The sequence below is a fragment of the Mesoplodon mirus genome (genome assembly GCF_964341445.2).
Source record: "Mesoplodon mirus genome assembly, chromosome: 6".
NCBI lineage: Eukaryota > Metazoa > Chordata > Mammalia > Artiodactyla > Ziphiidae > Mesoplodon > Mesoplodon mirus.
In genome coordinates, this window is record NC_138982.1 from 19,366,686 (window position 1) to 19,393,698 (window position 27,013).

Below are 27,013 nucleotides of genomic sequence, written 5' to 3' on the forward strand. Positions count from 1 at the left end.
TTGTGGTACGCGGGCCTCTCACTGTTGTGGCCTCTCCCGTTGCGCAGCACAGGCTCCGGACGCGCAGGCTCAGCGGCCATGGCTCACGGGCCCAGCCGCTCCACGGCATGTGGAATCCTCCCAGACCAGGGCACGAACCCGTGTCCCCTGTATCGGCAGGCGGACTCTCAACCACTGCGCCAACAGGGGAGCCCAGAGCACTTCATTTCTGACCCTTGTGGTCACCAAATGTGTGGGGTTTTTCCCCACACCAAGCAGTTCTGCTGTACCAGCTGGGTGTCTTACTGTATTCAGTTCAGTTCTCACTCCACCTGGAGATACAGCATCAGATCCCACAGGATAAGGGCTCAAGCCCGCAAGACTACACCCCCAACTTCATTTCAGTCACTAATCACAAGTCCAGGTTGTTACCTGTGCTTCTGACCCACTGGCTATAAATCAAGTTCCCATGACCCCCTCCTCAGGTTTGATTAGTTTGCTAGAGGGGCTCACAGAACTCAGAAAAACAGTTTACTTACTAGATTAGTGGTTTATTACAAAGGCTATTAAGGGATAAGAATGAACAGCCAGATGAAGAGATAAGGTGAGGCCCAGAAGGATGCCACCCTCCCAGCATGCAGAAGTGTTCTTGTTCACCAACCCGGAAGCTCTCCAACTCCGAAGTTCAGGAATTTTTATGGAGGCTTCATTATGTCGGCGTGAATTATTCAGTCATTGTCCAGTAGTGATCCTGTTATCTCCAGCCCCTTTCCCCTCCCTGTAAGTCTGCAGGGCTGAAAGTTCCAGCCTTCTCTTTAATCACTTGGTTGGTTCCCCTGGCAACCAGCCCCATCCTTAGGGGCTTACCAGAAGTCACCTCATTACCATAAACTCAGATGTGGTTGAAAGGGGAGGGCTTGTTATGAATAACAGAAGACACCCATTTCACTTTTATGCCCTGGAGCTATTTCAGGAACTGGTAACAAAACTAAATTATAGCCAGAGATGCCCCTGTGGCTCTTACATAGGAAATTACAAGGGTTTTAGGAGCTGTGTGCCAGAAACCATGGACAAAGACAAAATATATATTTTGTTTATTATAAATCATGATATCACAGCTACTCATCAAAGGACTGTGAGTTCATTCTGTTTGTAGATAAATCAATAGTTCTAATTAAACTGAATTTCCCTTAGCTTGACCATCCTTGAAGAATCATTGACCATTAGGTTCCAATGGAAGGCTTTCCTCTTCCAGCATCCAGGTTACTGGTCACATGCTTTGCATGTAACATTCTGCTAAGAATTTGCGTTTGAAGTCAGTGGTCTGCCCTCAGCTGCTCTGATATGAAGTGGGGAGAGAGGTGCAGCTTGCTTGGAGGTTGGTGATGTTCCCGTGGGTGAAGGCGAGGCGGGAGGGGCAGAGGAAAGGAGCAGAATGGAGCCGACTGGACCATGTGAGGAATGTGATAATGCACAGAGGATGTGTGTCCCTGAAAATTCTCAGGACGTTTTTTTCCTCTGTCTTCACATCCTGATGACACCACTTCCCACTGGGTACAAAGTCTTGACTGTGTGAAACTGTGAGTTCTTTAACTGTCTGGAATGAGTCTCTGGAGCTTCCACTGTGCTAATTATTTCCTGTGAGATCTGCATTTGAAAGTGAGGTTTCTCTCGTTCACCTCTTAACCCTCCTTATTATTCTCTGTTTCCAGTTGGTTCGACTCTGCAATGAAGGAGCTCGGAAGATGGAAAGGACTGAAATGATGTACACAATTAACTCCCAGCTGGAATTTAAAATTAAGGTATTCTCTCATACTTCTTCGTAGATAGATTTGTTACTGCTCTTGCTTAAATCTTATGTGAATAAAGAGATAGTTGAAGGCAACAAAGTGGAGAGGAATTTGTTTTTCACAGCAGGGCCATAAATTGATTACAGAGAGGCTGGCAGGGGAAATAGCAGATGCTTTGCTTTGGACAATTCAGCTCTTGCTAATACCAGATAAAGTGACCTTTCTCTAGGCCACAGAGTTAGGTATTATCTAACTGACACTTTCTTTTTTCCCTAGGAAGACACCAAACTTGAGAAAAGGGTGGTTAAAAATAATAGAATTTTAGGGGCTTCCCTGGTGGCGCAGTGGTTGAGAGCCCGCCTGCCGATGCAGGGGACACTGGTTTGTGCCCCGGTCTGGGAAGATCCCACATGCTGCGGAGTGGCTGGGCCCGTGAGCCATGGCTGCTGAACCTGCGCGTCCGGAGCCTGTGCTCCGCAACGGGAGAGGCCACAACAGTGAGAGGCCCGCGTACCTCAAAAAAAAAAAAAAAAAAAAAAAAAAAAAGAATTTTAGAATAGAAAGGAGATTTCTTTAGTATTCTTAAAGTATCCTGCAAACAGTGGTATCCCACGAGCTGGACCAGGGTGTTCTCCTAAATCAAATAAGGACACTCCTTTCTCAGTTTGCAAAAAAGGATTATTAGTGAATTGTTCTTTTCAAATTTGTTTTTCTTCCATAATTCTTTTTTGCATATATGCTGCCTGTTACTGCTTGTCTCATACTGCTCAGGGGCAGATGACAGGATGAACAAAGAAGGAAATAACAATTAATGGTGAGGCTAGGCCATGGTCAACTCCTTTGTTGGCTCACTGTTCAGTTCTTATTTATTTATTTATTTATTTATTTATTTATTTATTTATTTATTATTTTGCGGTACGCAGGCCTCTCACTGTTGTGGCCTCTCCCGCTGCGGACGCGCAGGCTCAGCGGCCATGGCTCATGGGCCCAGCCGCTCAGTGGCATGTGGGATCTTCCTGGACCGGGGTACGAACCCACGTCCCCTGCATCAGCAGGCGGACTCTCAACCACTGTGCCACCAGGGAAGCACCACAGTTCAGTTCTTAATGGATGTGAGTGCTCATGGTTGTGATTCTGTTTCGTTTTATGGCACTTGAATTTAATTAAGCAACTTAAAGCGGTCATATTTTTTCATAGTGAAAGTGTTCCTAATTTGTTCAGTGGGATTAGAGCGACCACGGCATTACGCAGATAACGCTCTGCTGTGTCATATAGTGTGAGGGCCACTGATGTCGTACAGCTACACCCTTTTATTTTATAAATGAGGAAAATACAACCCAGAGAATAATTAATTGTTAACAGGGTCATTCGGCTCGTGGTGGCAAAATCAGGACTAGGGTCCAGACGTCCTGACTTGCAGATCAGTGTAAACTCTTCTGCTGTGACACCCTGACTATGAAGATTTAAATGCAGAAAGGTGATCCATGATTCTTCTTAGAAAATGATGGGTACTTGCTAAAAACAGCGTGCGCATGCACGCACACACGCACTTTAGTTATTATACCCTCATATAGAACTTTACGGCAATTTCAAAACCCATTATTTCCCATCCTTCAAAAAGAATCCTGTCCTTCACTTTCATTTGTTTCTAAGTATTTTAGAAAATATATCTATACATCAAAGGATTTTTTAAATCCCCTCCTTTTTAAATATGATAAATCTCTAACCATTTCCATTTTAAAAGTTGATAAGTCCCTTCCCTAACCATTTTTCTTTTTCTTTCTTCACTGATAATCAGTTGGTTTAAGATACCTTTAAGCTCTGTTTCTCCAGAACCACAATTAATTTGTAACTGAAAAAATGCTTATCCCAAGGGTTCTTAAAAATAAGTGATTAACATCAGCTGAGTGCATGAGTTTTTGGTTTTTTGTTTTCTCTTGGTTCAATGATTAAAATTGCAAACTTACAGGAAAATATTCTGTTTAGATTTATAATGAAGGACTTAATTCCAACCACTTAGAAATACTAATACAACCTTACGACCTCATTTCTGTAACACTTTGTGTATAACAATGGACATTTTTATTCAGTTCATTTCAAAGATGAGAAGACAGATGTTCAAAGAAGTTAAGTGGTTTGTCCAAGCACATGCATTCTTTCAACAAATGTCATGAGCACCTTTGTGGACTGAAGTGGGAAAACAAAAGCATGATGATCCCCGCCCTCAGGGAGCTTACCATCTAGTAGAAGACTACAGAAATACAAAGGAGTGAGCCAAGTCTACAGCTGTTATGGGAGATAGAAGAGTTTTGAGAACACCAGCAATGGAGAGGGCGTGGCCTGCCCTAAGAATGAGGGACAAAGGGGTGGGGAGCTTGTAGCAGCCAGGCAAGGCTTCATACTGGAGGTACGCTTGAGCTGATCTCGAAAGGAGAGAGAGAAGGGTCTTCCAAGAGTGAAGAGCAGGAGCAAATGCACAGGACTTGGTTTCAGCTGCTGTAGCCCAGGAATTGCACACATTCAGCGGGGTGGAGTGGAACAGGGCAGCACTAGAACTCATGGGAAGGGCCTTGTGTGCCAAAGGAAAGAGCAGAGCGGGATCATCTGGGAGTCACTGCAAAGTTCAAAGCGTGGAAGTGACACAGTCAGATGCGCAGTTAGTAAAGATGACTTTAGCACCATAGTAAAAGCCTTTTAAACTTATTCCAAATCCAGAAGTCATTAAAAGGAAAGTTGATCGATGTGAAAATTTAAAAAATTTCTCCATAGAATGACAATCAAAGGGCATTTAAAAAGTGAAAAGGGACGTAGGAAACTGGGAAAACAATTTAGAACTCACATATAGATAAAGGGTTAATATTCCCAACATATAACCTCAAAGTGATAAGAAGAAGATAAGGAAAAAATCCATTAGAAAATTGCAAACTAGAAAACTGTTGTCAGAAGAGGAAATACAAATGACTCTTAAACATCTGAAAAGATGCTTTACTTCATTCAGAAGAAAATTGCTAATTGAAATTAAAATAATGTATTCTACCACTTGGATTTATAAATAATTCAAAAGTTTGATAAAACATTTTATCAGTGAGCTGTTGGGAAAGCCATGTTTATCTGTTGCTCGTGGGAAAGATTGTTATAACCCCAATGGTGGGCAATATGTCAATAACTATCAAAATTACAAGTGCAAGTTACTATGACCCAGCAATTTTACTTCTAAGAATTTATCCTATTGATATACTCATGAATGTATAAAATTACACACACACACACACACAGACACATTTACAGACATACACACAAAGTTACTGATATGGCATTGTTTTAATTGCAAAAGATTAGAAACAACCTAAACATCTATCAATAGGGGACTGATTAAATAAATTATAGTATACCTAAATTATGTAAGACCACTCAACTTAAAAAAAATGAAGAATTTTAGGAATTGATATGGTAAGCTTTCTGTCTTATATTATTAAGTGAAAAAAGTAAGGTGCAGAACAGGAGGAAAAAAGAGTATAAAATTTGCTTATGTGTAAGAAATCTCTGGAAAGTTATAGAAGAACAATAACAGTTACTAACTTGTAGGGGCTGTAATCAGTGGTTGGGAACTGAGTAGATGAGGAACGGGGTGGGAAGAAGGTTGTTCACTTAATAGGTTTTCATAGGACTTTTTTTTTTTAACAACCCCCCCTTCCCACTCTACACACATACACCAGATTCAGTTTATTATTTTAAAAATGTGTTACAGCAGCTATGTGGAGGGTAAGTTGGGAACGTAATAAAACCGGAGGCAGAAAACCAGTTTGGAGACTGGAAGCAGAGGCGGAGAGATAAGTGGGATGCCTGGAAGAGGGCTGTAGCTGTGGTACCACAGGTGTCTAGTCTGGTCGACTGGATGGAGAGTCACACCATCCACCTAGGTAGGGAATCCAAGAGGAGGAACGACCCTGAGGGAAAGGTAGCGAGTTCTGTGTTGGTTCTATTTGGTTTATGGTCCTACCGTAGCTATTACTGCCATGAGAATATTTACGGAGTATTTACTATGTGCCATTTTCACATAGTCTCATTGAATTCTCACAGGAACCCCATGAAGTATCTAATTATTATTCCATTTTATCGTTGAGGAATTCGAAGCTAGAAATAGTAAATTATTTGCTCAGAGTCATACACCAAGAAGTACTGAAGCCTGGATTCAGATCTGCGACTGACTGCAGCGTCCACATCCTTAACCATGGCAGCAAAATAATGCTAGTCTTTTTCTCATTTGAAGGGGATAAAAGCTTATATATATGTCTGTGTGTATGTGTGTGTATTAGATATTTATGTATGTATGAATGTATGTATGTATGTTTACTTACATGTGTTTTTCATTTTTAAATTGGTAAGTTTCTGGACGAGTATCATGTGCTGCACGTGGTAATGGGAGGGGTGAGGAGAGTCCACTGGATTGGCACAGGAAGCCGCTATTAATTAAGAGCGTGGACTCTGGAGCCAGCCTGCCTGAGTTCCAGTTGTAGCTCCACTACTTACTAGCTGTAGGACTTTGGGCATTACTTGACTTTCATTTCTTAGTTTTCTGAACCGTAAAGTAGGACTGATAATGGTACTTTCCCTCATGGAGTTATTGTAAGGATTAACTTAATTAATGGGAGGGCAGAGTGGAGAGTGACTGCTCAGTGCATATGGACTTTCTTTTTAGGGTAATGGAAGTGTTCTGGAATTAGATAGTGATGATCATTGCGCAACACTGTGAATGCACTAAAAGCAGCTGAATTATATGTATACTTTAAAATGGCTAAATGATGCATTTTTGTCTCAATTTAGAAAAAACTTGTTCTTCCTTGTCTCACTGGCCCATAAAATGAGTTAAATTTTATGCTGAGGCTGGTTTTCTAGGATGCTAAGGAACACCAAAAAGAATAAAAATCTTTTCTCCATGGGAATTATATCAATAATTTTAAGGATGTGTTTTTGTTCATGAATTTCTTCTTCTTATTTTTTTTTTTTTTTTTGCGGTACGCGGGCCTCTCACCGTTGCGGCCTCTCCCGTCGCGGAGCATAGGCTCCGGACGCGCAGGCTCAGCGGCCATGGCTCACGGGCCCAGCTGCTCCACGGCATGTGGGATCTTCCCAGACCGGGACACGAACCCGTGGCCCCTGCATCGGCAGGCAGACTCTCAACCACTGCGCCACCAGGGAAGCCCTCTTTTCTTATTTTTGATTCACACCTGGATTCTAGTCTTAGATGAAGCTTCTAAACTGTAGGAATTCACTTAGGAGCAATTTGGGCTACTGTGATTCTTCTAAATATTTTGGTCATTTTTATAGCTTCTTCTTAAAAGAAAGCCATCCGAATGAGTTTAATCTTTCAACAATAAACTGAAACAAAAAACATTTATAGCATCAGATTTTTGTTTTTTAAAGAAGCATAGACGTATTGCAAGCCACTGTCAATTTTAGATATACGTTGGAAATTTATTTTTGCCCAGTGGAGTATGTGTTCATAAAACTCAATCTGTTTTTGTTTTTTTTTTTTAATTTTTTTTAGATGTTGGGGGTAGGAGTTTATTAATTTACTTATTTATTTTTGCTGTGTTGGGTCTTCGTTTCTGTGCGAGGGCTTTCTCTAGTTGTGGCAAGTGGGGGCCACTCTTCATCGCGGTGCGTGGGCCTCTCACTATCGCAACCTCTCTTGTTGCAGAGCACAGGCTCCAGACCCACAGGCTCAGTAGTTGTGGCTCACGGGCCCAGTTGCTCCGCGGCATGTGGGATCCTCCCAGACCAGGGCTCGAACCCGTGTCCCCTGCATTATCAGGCAGATTCTCAACCACTGCGCCACTAGGGAAGCCCCTCAATCTGTTTTAAGAACAAGAGTTAACTGAAGCCTGTGCGCCTAGAGCCCCTGCTCTGCAACAAGAGAGGCCACCGCAGTGAGAGGTCCACGCACCGCAATGAAGAGTAGCTCCCACTCACAGCAACTAGAGAAAGCCCGTGCACAGCAACGAAGACTCAACACAGCCAAAAATTTTTAAAAAAAACTTTAAAAAAAGAAAAAAAACACCAAGAGTTAAAAAAACTTTTTTCCCTGTCCTCTAACCTAAGAACAGTCATAGGGTGGCATTACATAATACTGTCATTGGTTTATCCTATACACGCAATAACAAGTTAGCAGTGCATTCCCAGTAGCTGCAGCCCTGTGGCAGGACCTAACCTGACTCTGATTATTTGTGGTGACCTCTTGTGTGTGCTGCTGGGGTCCTCCTGAGTTATCTAAGCAACCTCTCTGTCACCTTTTAAGTCTCAGCCATAGTCTGATTTGAGATTTGGAGGCTGAAAACTACATGATCTCCTTTAAATAGCCAGTTTTGAAATTTTGAGATCAGCCACACTGTTTCATCTTCCATGTTAAATCTTCAGGAAAATAGTATATAACTGATGAGCAACCTTCTTATAAATGTCCTTTATAAATTAAAAAAATATGAAATCCTTTCTTAGCGTTCTTATTTCCTCCCTAATATCCTCAATTTCCTTTGGCTATTTTTAATCATTATTCCCTGAAATGGATGACATTTGGTTGCACCACACTTACTAGAGTTATCTTTTGTGTGTCCAAGAACTTTTGCTTATTTTTATGGATGTCATTTTTTCAATCAGATTTTTGGCAGTAAGCATTTCTGGTAACTTAACAAAAAGAGCTCTCAAGGGTAAGGATCATTCTGAGGTTTTGAGAGTTTTCCAGTTGGAAACTGTAAACTGAATAAAGAAAAGACAGTATGCCGTTCCTTGAATATAGCCTTTTCTGTGAGATTAAGATGGATTATTCTGGAAGAAGTTCATTTTCACAACCAGAAAATGGCATGATGCTTTCAGGGATGAACTTCCATGAGGGAAACTACCATAAACTTAAGCAAAGGTTTTCTCCAGAATACAGCTAAGTAGATAATCAATAGACAAAACATACGTTTGCAGGGTTTTTTTCTTTCCTTTTGAATAAAGTCTTTAGTTCATGAATTGAATGCAGACTTTTTAATTTGTCTCTTTTTAACCACAGCTATCAATGTTTTTTTTGTATGTTTGGATTCTGGTTTGTGATATTTAAAATAACTTCAGTTGATACCAATAGGTTTCCTTTCGAGACTTTCAGTTTTAAGTGACTCCTTTTCCTTTTGAGGCTTTTCAGTTTTAAGTGACTCCTTATCAATCTTCTTTTTCAGTTAAGAGTTAATGGAAGGGTAATAATTTTTGGTTGACCCAATAACATTTTCTGATTGAGTTTTAGTTTTTATATAGGCAAGTTAATATTAATAGTTTTTTTATTTTTTTGTTTTGTTTTGTTTTTTGTGGTATGCGGGCCTCTCACTGCTGTGGCCTCTCCTGTAGCGGAGCACAGGCTCCGGACGCGCAGGCTCAGCGGCCATGGCTCACGGGCCCAGCTGCTCCACGGCATGTGGGATCCTCCCGGACCGGGGCACGAACCCATGTCCCCTGCATCGGCAGGCAGACTCTCAACCACTGCGCCACCAGGGAAGCCCTAATAGTTTTTTATATTGGAAAATAAATTGTTCTTTCTGATTTTCTCTTGGAGAATGTGCTATCCTTCTCTAACTGTATTTCACTATTATGTACCTGTTATATACACTGTTATTTAAAATAGTGATGTATCATTTGTTTGAATGTAAGTTTTATACTTTCAATAATCCTAATAGGACTTTACTTTGGCTTTGGGTATTGAGTGTTTCTCTTTTTGTAGCCTTTTCCTCTAGTCTCCTCTTCCCGCTGGTTGGTCAAAAGAGGTGAGTTGACAGCCTATGTGGAAGACACTGTGCTTTTCTCAAAAAGGACGTCCAAACAGCAAGTCTACTTCTTCCTCTTTAACGACGTGCTCATTATCACCAAGAAGAAGAGGTAAGCCTTCTTGTGGCGCTGCTCGCTGTACATCCAGTTTTGAAGCTCTGTAATTCAAACACCTGTTGGAGGTGATCATCCTTTAAAAGCTTGAGATGTTAGGTGTATAGTTTCTACACATGGACTCATAGACTCTGTGCTTCATTTTTTAAAAATTACCTCTACAGCGAAGACTTGAATTGTTACCAGCATCATTATCCTAGCCAACTGCTGCTAGGCTTTTATAGAGTGCAAACCTCTGTTCTAAGCATTTGACAGGTTTATGTTATTGGATTCTCTTGACATCCCTGGGGAGGCAACCCTTTTAATTTTTTTTTTTTTTTTTTTTTGTGGTATGTGGGCCTCTCACTGTTGTGGCCTCTCCCCTTGCGGAGCACAGGCTCCGGACGTGCAGGCTCAGCGGCCATGGCTCACGGGCCCAGCCGCTCCGCGGCATGTGGGATCTTCCCGGACCGGGGCATGAACCCGTGTCCCCTGCATCGGCAGGTGGACTCTCAACCACTGCGCCACCAGGGAAGCCCTTCTCTTAATATTTTTGATCAGCATCTTTCACAGTTCTTCTGCCATAGGACCTTTGTATAAAACAGACCAAAGTTGCTCCGGTGGAGAAGAAGCTGGGGTGTGACTCTAGCACTTCTTGTGACTTAATTTAAAATCCACTGCTCTTCATGATTGTTAGAAAATCTTTAGAAAGATTAGATTTTTTTTTTCTTAGAAAAAAGTTTCCCCGTGACTGGGAGGATGTTAGCAATACTCCAGTACTCCCTGCTTCAGGGAAGAAAGTCAGTCCCTTGGTTGGCAGAGTGTTTATCCCTCTTACTTTAGACTTCTGGTTGTGGAGTCAGGTCCTGCTCCAGAAGGAATACTGTACAAGCCTTTTCTTTACAGCATTTGTTCTAACTGTTCACACTCAAAACACACACACATACACATACACATACTCCCCTTAGCCCTTAGCTCTGCCTTTCTCTAGGGAGCATTCTTTATTAAATGTACTCAGTGTGTGTTGGATTATAAAATATTTTCCTGCTGTTTCTCCATAAATAGTCCATCTTTCCTAGAATATGAACTTAGAATGAAAATATAAATCTGTGGTTTGTTATTTCCACATATGAAGGCGATGAAGGTAGGCTGAATTGCTGGCATATGATAGGAATAGTAGTAGTTAGTTCACGGGGTACAGTTTAGACAAAGTAAAGAGAATCATGGAAACAGGCTTCTGGGAATATATAAAATTAATGCCCAAATTTATCATGAAATGTTTATTCGAATTTTACTTCTGAGTTGCTGACGTTTTAGCTTGAAAGTTCAAACTAAATTGAAACAGAGGTTGAGCTTTTCTTTCTGCTCCTTTTAATCAGACTGTATTATGAATTATTTCAGCTGCTCGGCTGTTGAGGTGACATGAAAACTTTGTATGGTCTGCCCTGAAGAGCCATAATGTGACAATGATGAATACATAAAGACGCTGATGATTATTTTTCATACTTAGGAAAGTAGTGTTCCCATAACTTCAGGAAGAGATTATTTCTCTTACCTGGGACAGTTTAAATAGTTCTAGTAACTAAGTAAATTTTATAAATACAGATTGGAGAGGAATTATAATTTTTGTATTTTTGTGTTTTGTTAGTTTCCTATGAGATAGCATGTTTCTTTGGCTTTCTTTGTGATGTTTTGTTTTTAAGGAGGGTAATTATATATGACTCTTCAAATGCCAGAACTCTTGACTTTTAACATCTTCCAGCTGTTGAAATATTTGTTCTGTCTCAATGGACCAAAAGCTTTCACTAAATTTTTGATTTTTAATGATAAAATATACATTGACAGTACCAAGCCAATTTTAAATGTAAATGTAGTTTTGCTTATGGTGATGAAAACATTAAGGGTATTTAAACCAGTATGTCACAACTTTTATTCTTTTTTTTTTTAAGGAACAGAGTTTTTTTAAAAAATATTTATTTATTTATTTGTTTATTTGGTCGCACTGGGTGTTAGTTACCGCACACGGGATCTTCATTGTGGCATACGGGATCTTTAGTTATGGTATGTGGGATCTTTAGTTATGGCATGGAACTCTTAGTTGTGGCATGTGGGATCTAGTTCCCTGACCAGGGATCAAACCCAGGCCCCCTGCACTGGGAGCGCGGCGTCTTAGCCACTGGACCACCAGGGAAGTCCCACAACTTTTATTCTTGAACTTGCCTAGAACCCAGTAAATACAGACTTTTCCAAGTTAGAATTAAGATATATGCTCTTCTACTTAGCAGTGTACTTTGCCCTCCACAGGAGATTTTGCCATTATATTTAATGTTGCACTGTGAGCTATCCCATATTTGTTTCCTTAGATATACTTGCACTTCTGTGTTAATAAAAGAAAGAAATACAGCTTCAGTGGAGAGGGCACCCCTGAGTACCTAACTGCCTTTACCAAAACTGGGGTTTTCTTGCCTTTACCAATTAGCTCATCATATTTCTAAGCTGCTCTTGACTCCGAGAATAGCATTGGAGGTTCAAGTTGTTTATGACCTGAATATTTGGTGAGGGTGACAAGCAGACCACAGAGTCTTGATAAACAGACTGGGTTAAAAATGTACAGTATGCACAGCCGTATTTCTCTTATAGCTTCAAGGAGGCAGCTACAGATGCTTTGCATGCCAGAGACAGCCATGAAGGCGATACATCAGCTTTGAACAAGGCAATCGCTTAGGCTTGGCTACGGGGTACAGATGAAAGATAACTACCTATGCCAGCTCTGTAGGACTGATCCAACCGCCCACTGCCTAAGTATAATTCTAGGATTCAGTCAAGGAGCTTAGCTGCTGGGACTCCAGTGGTTTTCAGCTTCAGGGAGGCTCCCTGGCTACTGGGAGGGACCGCTTGCGAGGACAGTTACTCTTGCTCCGGTCTGGCAGATGGCTTATGCTGGCGAATGGGAGGAGTGGCCACCTCAGCTCTGCAGTGTGTGTCTGTCACTGCTACTGCTCGCAGGGCGGCTAGTGACCATGCCCTTGTCTTCTAGGACAGGGGTTTTCACTCTTTCTTATTTTACTTTATTTTATTATTATTCATACTTTTTACTTTTTTTTGCGTTGCGTGGGCCTCTCACTGTTGTGGCCTCCCCCGTTGTGGAGCACAGGCTCCGGACGTGCAGGCCCAGCGGCCATGGCTCACGGGCCCAGCCGCTCCGCGGCATGTGGGATCTTCCCGGACCGGGGCACGAACCCGTGTCCCCTGCATCGGCAGGCGGACTCTCAACCACTGAACCACCAGGGAAACCCTTCACTCTTTTTTAGACTATCAGAAAGAAGTTTAAAGTTTCCATTAGCTCTGGACTGCTTGTGAGTCACCGTATTGATAGTCTGTTCTGTCAGATTTCAGAAGGATGCGTGATTGGTTTGACTACTTTGGATGAGAAAGTGAATTCTTGGTACTTGAAGCTTTGACTGCAGGTTGTGTGGGTACTTCCAGAGCAGAGTTCTCAACTCAGCACTATTGAAGCCCTACAGTTTGTTGTTGTAGGGGTGCCCTGTGCTGTGTAGGATGTTTTAGCAGCATCCCTGACCTCTACCTACTGTTTGCTAGTGGTGCCTCCCTCCCAGTTGCGACAACCAAAAACGTCTCCAGGCATTGTCATATGTCCCCCAGTTGAGAACCACTATACTAAAATGATGGCAAGCTGTCAACCAGCTTTGCCTTCAGAGGGTGGAAGGTGTGCAAATCTATCAGACCTGACACAGCAGTAGCAATAACATTGTCATAAAAAAGGAATAGATTGCCATGTTGTACTCATAGATTAATGAATAATAACTTGTTATAAAATCCAGGTTTTGCCCAGCGATAACTTATAATTAGTTATCCATTACAGTGCACAGACTACACCCCGATGTACAACCTTCTGGATTAAGTACCGTTGTCCCCGGTTTTGAAACGTGAAAACTGAATTCAAGACCTAAACAGGTTCAAACTCTCCAAACGCTTATTTTGCAAGGTAGTTAACTGTGTTCTTGTCTCATTCAGTGCCTTGTATCTGGCTTAGGCCTTCCTTTTCAATTTCTTCTGAAGCTAAAAACAGTCTTCCTCCCTGTAATAGTTTCTACAGCTGCTGTAGCAAAGTACCATAAACTAGGTGGCTTAAAACAATAGGCATTTATTCTCTCATAGTTCTGCAGGCAGGATTCCGAAATCAAGACACTGGCAGGGCCATGCACCTCCGAAGGTGGTGCTTGTGGCAGCGTAACTCCAGTCTCTGCCTCTGTCTTCACCTGGCCTTGCCTCCTGTGTCTCTGTGTGTCTTAAAATTGCCCTCTCCTTATAAAGACACCAGTTATTGGATTTAGGGCCCACTCTAATTCAGAATGGTCTCATCTTAACAGATTCCATCCGCAAAGACTGTATTTCCAAATAAGGTCCCATGGGATGGCATCAGGGGTTAAGGCTTCAACGTATTTTCTGGAGGACACAGTTCAACCTCCTACACTCCTCGGCACATCGCCACCGCCTCACGTAAACAGTGAAGAAATGTGCTGTAATGCCTTAGCTAGCTCTAGAACACACATTGTTTTTTTAACATTGATGCCATTTTTCATAGATTTCTGAATGTCATCATGGTCATGTGATGTGAACAGCTGTATTTGGAGTTTTCTCAGGTTACCTTCATGTCCCAATCTCCTTCCAACCTGTTCCTTCTCCAGGGTCTGTTCCCTGCTTAGTAAAGGGCACCTCCTTCCACCCAGTTGCTCCACAGTAAATCTGAAAGCCCGCTTCGTCCTTTTCTTCACCGTGCTCCCCGTCTGTTGAATCCTCAGTCTTCGACTCACGATGAAACAGCTTCTTTCCTCACACATTGCCACGCCCTTGTACCAGCACCTTGAACTCGCCCAGAAGACACACCTAGCTGGATTCATGCCACCATCCCTCCATCCATTTACATTCCATAGCCGGAGTATGCTTTTTAAAAGACTCAGTTTGTCCTGTGCAAACAGCCCTTCCATGGTCCCACCTTGCACTCACTGAGGCATTCTAGCTCCCGGGACCTGGCACGTGCTTCTTTCTCTGCCTGGAATACCCTCTCTACCTCATAACCCTGTTCCACCCCAAACCTTTTCTAGGCAAAGTCCTTTTCATTCTTTAGGTCTTAGATTAATTGCCACACATCCACTGGGAGCTCTTATCCATTCCTCTAGAGTGGGTTGATTTCCGCTGCTCTGTGTTCCCACAGAACCCTGCACTTTCTCTGTCATAATATTTGTGTTACTATGTGTTCATGTCTGTCGTGTTGACCTTTGCATCCTCACTGCAGAGACTGCGCCTGGCCTGTAATGACCATTTAATAAATATTTGTCAAACGTGAACCAATCCATCTAGATGGTTAAATATAAACAATTTGAATGCCTGCATTACTCAGTGGGCAGGCTCCCCCCATTCCACACCCAAGTGAAAATTTCTTTGAATTCTCTTTTATTTTTAAAAGACGTGTGATTTTTGTATTCTGCTCCATTATAGATTCATTTTCAATTAATGTTGGTAAAAGCAAGTCTGGAACTTTATCATGTGGCTTCTCACATCTTCTGGAGTTTTATCTATAAACATATCCATAAATGACAGGTAACCTCAATCTGAAAAACACTTAAGATTGTATTTGCAAAACTGTGCTCTATAGAGGCAGTTATTTTTTTTTTGGCTTGCTTTTATTTGGTACTATTGTGTCAACTAATGTTTTGAGCTACCCATACAAAAGGGTTTAAGAGATAAAAATGTTGAATTATCACACACACACGTACATAAGAAGTCAAGTGAGTTTGGAAAACCCTACATACTCCATTCCCCTTTGGGAGATTCACTGTTGGATCATTTAGGAAGGCTTTTGGCGACAAGTAACAGAATTCCCAAATAGCAGTGGCTCAAGTGATTAAGACATTTACCTCTCTCACCAAACATGAAGACCGAGGGTGGACAGTCCGTGTCCAGTGGTCACCAATAACCCAGCCCCTTCCCATTCTTCAGCTGCACTGTGCTCTGTTCACTTTTTGCCCCTGTGCACGTAGCTTCATGGTTGCAGGTGGCTCCTGCAGGTCCAGGCATCATCATTTCATGCAAAGACATAGGAGGGAGACAAGGGTGAAGAATAGAGCCTGGCCAAAGGGACTGTTTTTCTCAAGTGGCTTTTCTTTTTATCAGCAGAGGAAAACCTTTCTCAGACAGTCTTCAGAAGACTTCTTTTTTTAAAAAAAATTATTTATTTATATTTGGCTGAGTTGGGTCTTCCTTGCTGTGCCCGGGCTTTTCTCTAGTTGCGACAAACAGGGTCTACTCTTCATGACGGTGCGCGGCTTCTCCTTGCAGTTGTTTTTCTTGTTGTGGAGCATGGGCTTTAGGTGTGCAGCCTTCAGTAGTTGTGGCACGCAGGCTCTAGAGCGCAGGCTCAGTAGTTGTGGCTTGCGGGCTCAGTAGTTGTGACCTGTGGGCTTCAGTAGTTGTGGCTCACGGGCTCAGTAATTGTGGCACGTGGGCTCAGTACCTGTGGCTTGCAGGCTTCAGTAGTTGTGGCTCACGGGCTTCAGTAGTTGTGGCACACGGGCTCAGTAGTTGTGGCGCATGGGCTTAGTAGTTGTGGCTTGTGGGCTCTAGGCCCACAGGCTTCAGTAGTTGTGGCACACGGGCTCAGTAGTTGTGGTGCATGGGCTTAGTTGCTCTGTGACATGTGGGATCTTCCTGGACCAGGGCTTGAACCCGTGTCCCCTGCATTGATAGGCAGACTCTCAACCACTGTGCCACCAGGGAAGCCCAGAAGACTTCTTGTATTTCACGTGTCAGTCTTGGTTCACAAAACTTGTCCTTATAAAGGAGGCTGGGAAAGCAGCATACGACAGGGGAATCAGACAGCCAGGGTTGTTTCAGATTAGCCGTGAAGCAGGGGGAGGAAGCAGTCATTTGATAGTAGGTAGTTCCAGCCACAACTAGGAAACTCTCTTTTCCACAGAACACCAATTAACATGGGTAGTTTGGAATACAGGAGGAGTTTTTATTTTGGCCACTCTGCGTGGCTTGTGGAGTCTTAGTTCCCCAACCAGGGATCGAACCTGTGCCCCCTGCAGTGGAAGCATGGAGTCCTAACCACTGGACCTCCAGAGAAGTCCCAAGAACTCTTTAAAAGAACTAATACATTGCCTTTGAGATAAATGGGGTTGGGGGGTGGGTTCAGAAAAATCCAGAAGTGACTGGAGATTTAGAACCCACTTCCCCTTGGCTGGTATTAGTCCTCCCGCTGTGGTTCATGTGAATATCTCGTTGGTAGTGCGTTTTTTTCTCCAGTCAGCCCTGCTGTGCCCTTAGAGCTGCAGATAGATTGGCCTGGTCTGGGTGTTAGGCACAGTACCAAAAGAATGCAGAAATCTAGTCTAGCCTTGTTATCCATACCAGTCAACGTAATTGTGTCCTGATTTGTTTCTTTCATTCTTCTCCTGGATTCTGTACCCACAAATGATCTAGCCATGATGTTTTGGGGTATCCCTATAGTTAGATGAGTAGTAATAGTAATAATGATGATAAGCGCCTATATTATTGCACGTTACAGTGTGCCATTAATTGTGCTCAGAGTGTATATGCAATATACCATTGAGTTATCACAGCAACCTAGTATTATTTCCATTTTACAGATGAGGACACTGAGGCAGAGAGAGATAAAGTCTCTTTTCAAGGTCTCTCATCAAAGCCAGGATTCTAATCTGAGTCTTTGACTCTAAAACCTTCTCTCTTAACAATTTATGTTCATTACTTCTCAATTTCATTTTTCTAGAATATTATCATCTTTCCCCTATCCTATAATGTTATTGGGAAAAATAGCCTAGAAACTTGCACCTTTTCTGTTTGCTTTGATGAATAACTTTTTCAAAGCAAGATTTTTTTAAGTGAATATTTTTATAGTTTTACTGGTCGTGGGAGAAAGTTAGAAGTGGTACCAAACTGCTTTTGTGAGCTTTTCTCTACCTTTAGCTAATCTAGTGTCGGAGTGTGGGGAAGAGCATTTCCTTTTCATAACATTTCCTTCCCGCAGATATTTAAGAAAGGAGCTTTCCACTTCCTGATTCCTAGTTCCATAAATATTGCATGTATTGACATAACTTGAACTCTGTGACACATTACAAATCCTCAGGTTTTCAAAGAAGGATTTTCTGTAATAAAATTCTACCTGATGATTATCAGGAGTGCAGGGATTTAAGTTAGAACTTGCATTCTCCTAAGTAGTTTGAATGCCCAGTAGCTTAAAGCGGTGCAGACTCCCTGGAAAGGGTCATGGCCTGATTTGGCCCCATTTTGAGTTTTTCCATTTTGACAGCTTTCCCATTATAGAAAGCTGAGGCCACCTGACATTGTCCCTCTGTCTCTGCAGAATAAACTCCTTCCTTGGAAAATTAACTTTGAGTATCTTGGATAAAGAAAAGGCAGTAAGGGGGCTTCCCTGGTGGCACGGTGGTTGGGAGTCCGCCTGCCGATTCAGGGGACGCGGGTTTGTGCCCCGGTCCGGGAAGATCCCACATGCCGCGGAGTGACTGGGTCTGTGAGCCATGGCTGCTGAGCCTGCGCGTCCGGAGCCTGTGCTCCGCAACAGGAGAGGCCGCAACAGTGAGAGGCCCACAAAAAGATAGCGTTGGTGAGGATGTAGAGAAACTGGAGCCCTAATACGCTGCTGGTGAGAATGTATTTAAAATGATACAGCCACTTTGGAAAGTGTTCTGGCAGTTTCTTAAAAAGTTAAGCAGTTTACCATATGACCCAGCAATTCCATGCAATGTTCCATCCTAAGAGAAATGAAAACTGTTCACAAAGACTTGTAGGTTAATGTTCATAACATGCGTGTGGCATGTTTGTTAGTCTTCAGAATTATTTTGAGGAGCTGAGCAAATAAGTCTGTTTGAAATCAGGTTTTGGGTAAATATCATGAATTATGAATTTCTTGACACAGGTATTTAGCTCTAATTATGCTTAGTCCGCTGACTCATTTGCAAAGCACCTCTAATTCTTAGGCTTTTAACAAAATGCCAGGCAATTTAAAGGCATGATGTTCTGCAGGAAGATTTGAAATAATAGCTAATAACATTTACTGACGGTAAGCCAGGCATGATTGTAAAAGCTCTACATGCAAAAAGATAATAAATGTATTATCTCACTTAATTCTCCCTGCAATCCTAAGAGATGGGTATTGTTATCCCCAGTTTACATATGAGAAAACACAGAGAGGATCAGTAACTTGCTCAAGATCACAAAGTGAGTGAGTGATGGAATTGGGATTCTTACCAGACATTCTCAATCAAGTCTGTACTCTTACCTGTTATACTGTACTTTATCACTTTAAAATTGTACATTCTTCTACTAAAAATTTGTTTAATTCTAAAACCAAGATTTAAAATTGAAATCAACTTCAGTCATGTGAAAAAAGTGTTTTAACCTCTTAACTCAAAGTAAATTTCAGCATAATCCAATCTCCTCCATCCTAGAAATGTTTAACTAGGGTATTCTTATTCCAGTTAAGCCCAAGATCAAGTGTGGGGATTTAGCAGTCATGTTTTCAGAAGGGGAAGAGAAACAAGTTGAAATCTGCAGAGGAAGAATTCTTGTACCGCGTCTTGAAGGGAAATGGGAAGAATCTCTTTGATTTTATAAAACCCCACGGACTTCTGTGAATCTGCACATGGGGAAAATGGCAGAGTCGTTATAAATCGCTGAGAGAAAAGCAGGAGGGTCTAGGAGAGGATCTTAGAGAATGGCCATATAAAAGGATGACTTAGAACTGTTGCAGAAGGCATTAGGAGAGGAAGATAGAGTTTCAGGATGTCATAGGTGCTCAGCTTCATCAAGTTCTGTAGGTGAACAGTGGTGACATCCGGTCACTGGATTTGGTAGGGTGTTGGGCCGCCATGGCTTTGGGGAGCAGTTTTGCTGGCATGTGGGCAGAAAACGCAGGCAGCTGCTAGCTCAGGAGACGTTTGTCCTTTTTTTTTTTTTTTTTTTTTGTGGTACGCGGGCCTCTCACTGTTGTGGCCTCTCCCATTGTGGAGCACAGGCTCCGGACGCGCAGGCCCAGCGGCCATGGCTCACGGGTCCAGCCGCTCCGCGGCATGTGGGATCTTCCCGGACCGGGGCACAAACCCGTGTCCCCTGCATTGGCAGGGAGACTCTCAACCACTGCGCCACCAGGGAAGCCCGACGTTTGTCTTTTGACGAGCAGATTCAAGTAAAGATTTTTTTCAGCACAGGGAAACTGTGTGAATGTTTTAAACAAAGCCTATGGAAAAGGAGCTACCGCCTAGGTGAAAAATAAATGTTACTTTTGACGATAGAGCCAGAAAATCATTGTGTTTTGTTTTGGATAATCCTTACTAGCATCTTTTCTTTTAAATTTAACTCTTTTACAAAAGGAAGAATTGGAAGTTCTCCTTCCAATCTGTCAGATTTTGGCTCTGAAAGTTCCAGAACAACGCAAGGTGGAAGGTGAGACAACTCACAGATAAGGCTGACTTGAGCAGGAGGGTAGGAAAGCTGGTCTTTATACTCCAACCCTTCTTCTCGTTTTCCCCGTCTCCATCTTTGCTTTCATATTCCTGGTTCCGTCTTGGTCATCTAGCCTATTTCTCATTCCTGGTCATCCTTATTAACGTAAGATGTTTGCTCATAAGGGGTAAGGTGGGAACCCTTCCGATGGTATTTGCATGTGTAAAAGCAACCCCCTGGTCACAAGGCCCCACAGGAAGACCTGTTCCATCACTACCTCTTCTTCATGACTGTTAGGTACCCAGAGCTTGGACCCAAGGAAGTACCCTGGTTTATGGAGTGAGATTGGGAGGCAGCTTTTAAAAATTTTTCAGATGTTTCTCCAGATGTCCCAATATTATTTGTTGACTAAACCATCAATATTCCACAGATTTGAAATGTCACTTATATCTCAGATGTATTTGGGGTCTATTTGTGAAGCCACTGTTCTGTTTCACTAGTCCGTCTGTCAGCTAATACCTATCAGTCTCAGTCTTTGAATTACTGTAGCTTTAAAATATGTCTTTAATATATCATATGGCTCGTTCAGTTTCATTTTCTTTCACAATCTGACTGTTCTTACATGTTTATTTTTCTGTGTGTTTTAAAATCAGCTTGACTATTCCCCGTCCTTGCTGCCCCCCAAAATCCTGAGATTTTTTTCAATGAGATGGTGGCAAAATTATATATTAATTTAGGAAGAATTGATACCTCTTTAATATCAAACTTTTCTATCCATTCAGGCCTTCTTCTAAAGTATTTGAAAGCTGTCTTCATAGAGGAGAAACGTGTTAAGTTTAATTCTAAATATTTTGTGGGTTTCGTGTCTATTATAAATAAGATCACTTCTTCCATTATATTTTCTGAGTGTTATTCATTCATATATGGAAAATACATTTATTTATTCGTTTATTTATTTAGCTAGCTGCGCTGGGTCTTAGTTGTGGCCTGCGGCATCTTCGTTGTGGTCTGCGGGATCTTCGTTGTGGCCTGCAGGATCTTTTTGTTGTTGTTGTTGTGGCATACGGGATCTAGGATCTAGTTCCCCGACCAGGGATTGAACCCAGGCCCCCTGCATTGGGAGCATAGAGTCTTAGCCACTGGACCACCAGGGAAGTCTCAGAAAAGCCTTTTTCTTTTTAACCCAGACACTTTAGTGAATTCACTCTTACCTTATATTTTCAGTCAGTGATGTTATATGCAAATAATCAGTTGTTTATAGGGCCAAAATAATTCCATTGCCCAAGAGTCCCTTCACCTATACCCTCAGTCATCCACAGACATGTGGAATGATGATAGTCTTCATGTCTATGCATTTATTATTAAAAATTTTTTTCCTTGAATTGCAAAATATTTCAAACATACAGAAAATTATCGAACACTAACATGCCTATCATCCATTGTTTAACAGATACAAATTTTTTGCTATATTGCTGTCAGATCTCTTCTTTTTAAACAAAAGCCCTGATAAAACACTGCAGGTATAGCTAAAGCCTCTTCATCATCATCCCTTCTTCCTCCCCCACCTTCCCAGAGTAAGTCCTGAGTGGAGCTGGGTGTCTGTCACCCCGCACTCACTACTGAGTATGTACATACGCAGCTTTGGTATTCTAAAAGTGTATGTATGTTGTATGCAGTTGTAAATACTGTCCTGATTTTAAAGTAATAAATATATGCCCAGTATGAAAAATTCCCACCTTTATAGAAATCTGTGGGAGAGAAAGTTCAAAGTGCTCCATAATAATCACTTTAAGAAATCCACTGTTGGGACTGCCCTGGTGGCACAGTTAAGAATCTTCCCTGCCAGGGTTCCAGCCCTGGTCTGGGAAGATCCCACATGCCGCGGATCAACTAAGCCCATGCGCCACAACTACTGAGCCTGGACTCTACAGCCCGCAAGCCACAACTACTGAGCCCGCAAGCCACAACTACTGAGCCCACGTGCCGCAACTACTGAGCCCGTGCACCTAGAGCCTGTGCTCTGCAATAAGAGAAGCCACCACAGTGAGAAGCCTGCGCACCACAATAAAGAGTAGCTCCCACTTGCTGCAACTAGAGACTAAGTCTGCGCACGGCAATGAAGACCCAGAGCAGCCAAAAATAAACAAATAAATTAATTAACTAAAAAAAAAAAGAAATCCACTATTCTCAAAAAGGTGTATCAGTTTTCAGCCCTTGCTGTTAGGTAGCATGTAGTAGAACCAAACACTATCGAGCTGCTTAACAAAAGAACGCCTTCCAAGGGAAGAATAATTGAGGTACTTATTTACCACCATATCCTGTTCTCTATTGATAGTTCTTTATCTTGTTAAGAAAAGAAAGGAATCTCAACAAAGGTTACTAGGACTTTTAAGTGGGTTTCAACAGGGAGACCCATCATTGTTTATACCACAGAGCAACAGGCTTGTATAGATTTGATTGCTGCGCCTGATAGGAGCCTCTGCTTGCACAAAGCTGCCGCTTGTTTCATGAGCAGCTGGTAAACTTGGAGCCCGTCTAAGACAATCAGAGGAAGTCTACATATAAACTTCTCTGTGCGAGGAAAGGTGGTTTTTCCATTTGCCTTTTTCTGAGCAGTTTAACTTCCTAATTGCATGATCCAAATTGTTTCAGAGACTGTGTAAACCATATGTGTGTTAAATGGAAGAAACAAACATGGGGAAGTCTGATTAGCATCAACTTCCCTAGGAAAGGAGCATCTTTCCCAGCCCAGCTGAGCTTGCTTTGTACTTACTGGACACAGTAAGTGGGTCGGCAGAGGAGGAAGTGGGGTTGTAAATGGCTGCATCTGACTGATTCGTTCCTCTTCTTTCTGCTTAAGCCCATATTTTAACAGTTATCCTTCTGTATTAGCATGAGAGAGACAGTAGGTGCTGGCTGACATGAGGAGAATGAATTTCACTCAGTATTTAGCAGATTTAGAGAGGGGAAAATATTATTTTGAACCTTTATGAGATTAAGTGAGTGTGTGTGTGGGAGAGCACAAACACGCTAGCTAGAGTGAGCTCCTTTTCAGTTTTTATTCCATTGGGTTTGAATAATAGCTGACAAGGATGAATCATCAACTTACTTGACTACTGTTAAATCAAGTTTTTTATATTAAATTCATTAAAGGAGTAGTGAAGAAGTTGTGGACATTATGTATCACATAATGAAGATGTTTGCAGGTCTAGATGAAATAATGATATTGGGTGACTGCTATTGAATCAGTTTAAAAAAAAAAGCAAACTTGTTTCCTGCATCTTATTTTGGATACAGAAGGCAAAACAGTGGGAAAGTCCTGTGTCCAGGCACATTCAGTGACCCAGATGTGCAGGTGTGTAGACACGGATACCTTGAGGTGAACTCACATAGCTATAAATAAAGTGGCTGCTCATTTCTTTTTTTTTTGCGGTACGCGGGCCTCTCACTGTCGTGGCCTCTCCCGTTGCGGAGCACAGGCTCTGGACGCGCAGGCGCAGCGGCCATGGCTCACGGGCCCAGCCGCTCCGCGGCATGTGGAATCTTCCTGGACCGGGGCACGAACGCGCGTCCCCTGCATCCGCAGGCGGACTCCCAACCACCGCACCACCAGGGAAGCCCAAAGTGGCTGCTCTTTATCATCCCAACTGGACATCTGAGAGACCACAGGTATAAACTGGATCAAACAGTCACCCTAGGTCGTAATGGCATTGTAGTTGTCATGGCTTAAGAGAACAATTAAAAAACCATTCTAGGGCTTCCCTGGTGGCGCAGTGGTTGAGAGTCCGCCTGCCGATGCAGGGGACGCGGGTTCGTGCCCCGGTCCAGGAAGATCCCACATGCCGCGGAGCGGCTGGGCCCGTGAGCCGTGGCCGCTGAGCCTGCATGTCCGGAGCCTGTGCTCCGCAACGGGAGAGGCCATAACAGTGAGAGGCCCGCGTACCGCAAAACAAACAAACAAACAAACAAAAACCATTCTATTAACTTGTCTACTTCTTCTGTCTCTAATAACCCCCCCAAAGACAAAGATTCAACACATCGATGAAACAACAATAGCTGGTATTGTTTGGATTTAGGCAAACACGGTTGTATTTAGGCAAACACTGGGAGAAATATGAACTCTGAAAATTAAGAGGGAAAATAAGACTTAACTAGTTTTTTCATATTTGTTTACATTAGTTGCCTGTGAACTCTTCGTCTTGAATTCTTCTGGGGACTACCTAGTAAGTAAAGCCACTTTATGCTGACGACTTTTTGGAACTTGAGTCATCTTGAATGATGGCTTTATAGCATATAGATTTCTTTGCCTTTTATTTCTTTGGGAATACAAAGAATACCTTTGCAATGTCATTATTTAGGGCACTGCCTACATACCCCATGTGTGCAGCATTAAGGAGCTTGGATTTCTCTGTCTGAAGCAGAATTATTTTTAACTGGAAATGGGCGTCTTTAACTAAAAGGTCATCTTTTTCAACTTGTGAGTTGGACCAAAAGAGTAACTCAGAGGTGCAGAGAGAGTTCAGTAACAAGCAAGTCTTTGTTTATCTTGTTTTTTTCTCTTGTTTTTGATGTTGTTGTTGAGGTTTTGCTTTTGTCTTTATTTTTTACTTTTTGGTTTGATCCTGAGTCCTGGGTTTTACTACATCTGTGTCTGAGCTATCTAGACAATATTATAAGCTTTACTTGCTGTATGGTCAGGCCACTCAAGATGGCTGTTCTCTTGTTCTCTGTACATCCCCTGCTGGAGCAGTGCCACCTACCTATACCTAACTCACAGGAACGTGCTTGCCCCCTGCCCCAGCTAGTGATGGTTCTAATCATCAGGCCAGAAGGATTCCATCTGCTAGTTTATTAAAGAGAAACCTCTACCCTCGTGATGGTCACTAACCTGAGGGGCTGTGAGTGATGTGCCCCAGCTGCTGGTCTCCCTGGTAACTGATAAACCCACCTGGCGTCACTTCCCCCTATAAATGGTAGCCTCTTTCTCCACCGCCCCGAGCAATGAAGACTGCTGCCCTGTCCCGCCTGCCGTCTGCAGCACAGGGCGCAGATGTTTCGGATGTGTGAGATCCCCTCTCCAATAAACCACTGATGTCTCTGTCGCTGTTTCCGTGCTCTTTCTTCGGTCTCGAGGCTGGGCAGCTACGAGGCTTGTAGACCTGCGGGGTGCAGCCTGACACCAGCTTTGCCAAAAATCGACTGCTTTGTTTCTGGTAAACACGGTCTTTTAAAAGTATAACGTTGTTTGTTTGTAAAGTGTATTACCCTGCTTCCTCCTTTTATAAAAATTATGTGACCTTTGATAAGCCTCATTTTGATATGAGAAATATTTTATATATTCTGAGTATGGTTGTGCTGGTCCGTCGGCAGTCTCAGGGGAGCTTTGGAGGTGATCTTGCCATGTGAACTTTCAGTTAATACAGATGATTCCCCTAGCAACAAACAGACTTGATCAAAAGGCAGTATTTTGCTTTTATAGATGATGTAACTGTGTTTGCTGGTTTTGGAGGGGGAAGAATCTATCAAACTAAATTTTTTAAATGATTATAAAGTTTTTAAAGGAGAGTTACAGGGAGTGGTTGACAGGCAGATGCCCACCACCGAATGAAAAACTTCCTAAGAAATCTTGAACAAAATGGCCTATTCTGAAATTCCTAGTATAGTTGGGCACAAGGATTTTTTTTATCTCTTAGCTCTCCTGAGTTCATACATTTGCATTTATTATTAGGTAAGGTAATTTTCCAATATGGTTCCTAGAATACACTAAAATGTATTGCATGGTCATCCATTTACTCAGCAGTTATTATTGAGCTCTGCCATGTTCAGCTGAGAGTACAGATAGAGAATAGAGGGGAGGTGTATCTAACCAGAGTTGGGATTTGCCAAGGAAATGAGTGTGTCTGCAAGGAGTGATTGTAAGTAGGTATCAAGAAATTCAAGTTGGATAAGTGAATAAGCATGAATGAGAGAGGACATGAAGGGTTTAAGGGTGGAGGGAAAGGTGGTGGAGTGAGTGGGTTGTAGGAATATGGTGGGTTAAAATTGTTGAGGTTGAGGATTACAAGAGGTGAGTCAAAGAGATTGGCGGGGCTGGTTAGACAGAGGTGTTTGACGTTGGGATTGCAGAGAGGTTGCAGGTGGTGGTAGTGACCAGGTTGATTGTTGAAGGGGAAGTCAAGGAACTGAGAGGCCGGGGTAATGGAAGGATTGCCACATGGAAATTCAAGAAAGTAGTGTTGGAGAGTGACAGTAAGCCAGCAACTAAACGCATGAGTGAGGATGAGGCATGGTCCAGGGGCCTGGAGATGACTGTGATGATGAGATAGAGACTGATGGCATGAGCATCAAAGCTGGGGACCTTCTGGGAGGAGGAAGCGATCATTGTCTAGGAGTAATGAGACTCAAGCAGGCAGAGAGCCTTCCGAGGAGGCTGCGCTCTCTAGAAGAGCCAAGTTTCTGTTAAGGCAAGAAGGTAAAGGGAGAGTTCAGAGAAGAGGCTGAGGATTTAGAAGATTTTGCTGGATTCCCTAAATGAGGTGCATTTCCAGAGGATGCAGTGGAATGCTTCAGCCGAGGGGCTTAGGAAGGTGAGGACCGATGAGGCATGTTCACAGCACTGTGCAGGTGAGAGTACATTCAGGGGAATGAAGTATACCAGGCGGTCTTGGGCATAAGCAGGGATAGAGGGCGTGGCGGGATCAGTCCTTGTGATTTCTGAACAGGTGGTGAGGCCATGCATGTTAGAGAGAAGGATGGGCTGGGCATCTTGCCAGAAGCGAGCAGACCTCTGGGGCTGTTCTTCCCTCCTGTGCCTGGTGGTTTGGAGGCTGCGAGGGCAGCTTCGCTACCCG

At 42.7% G+C, this 27,013-nt stretch overlaps 1 protein-coding gene across 2 annotated transcripts in view; it reads left to right on the forward strand.

Moving 5' to 3' along the window:
• The window catches only part of ARHGEF26 (Rho guanine nucleotide exchange factor 26), a 146,440-nt gene that overhangs the window by 95,883 nt on the left and 23,544 nt on the right, over positions 1-27,013 (forward strand). For both annotated transcript variants that reach the window (XM_082625676.1, XM_082625675.1), the window contains 2 exons: positions 1,692-1,781; positions 9,520-9,674. In XM_082625676.1, the coding sequence (XP_082481802.1) occupies positions 1,692-1,781; positions 9,520-9,674 (245 nt within the window). The remainder of the gene's footprint in view (positions 1-1,691; positions 1,782-9,519; positions 9,675-27,013) is intronic.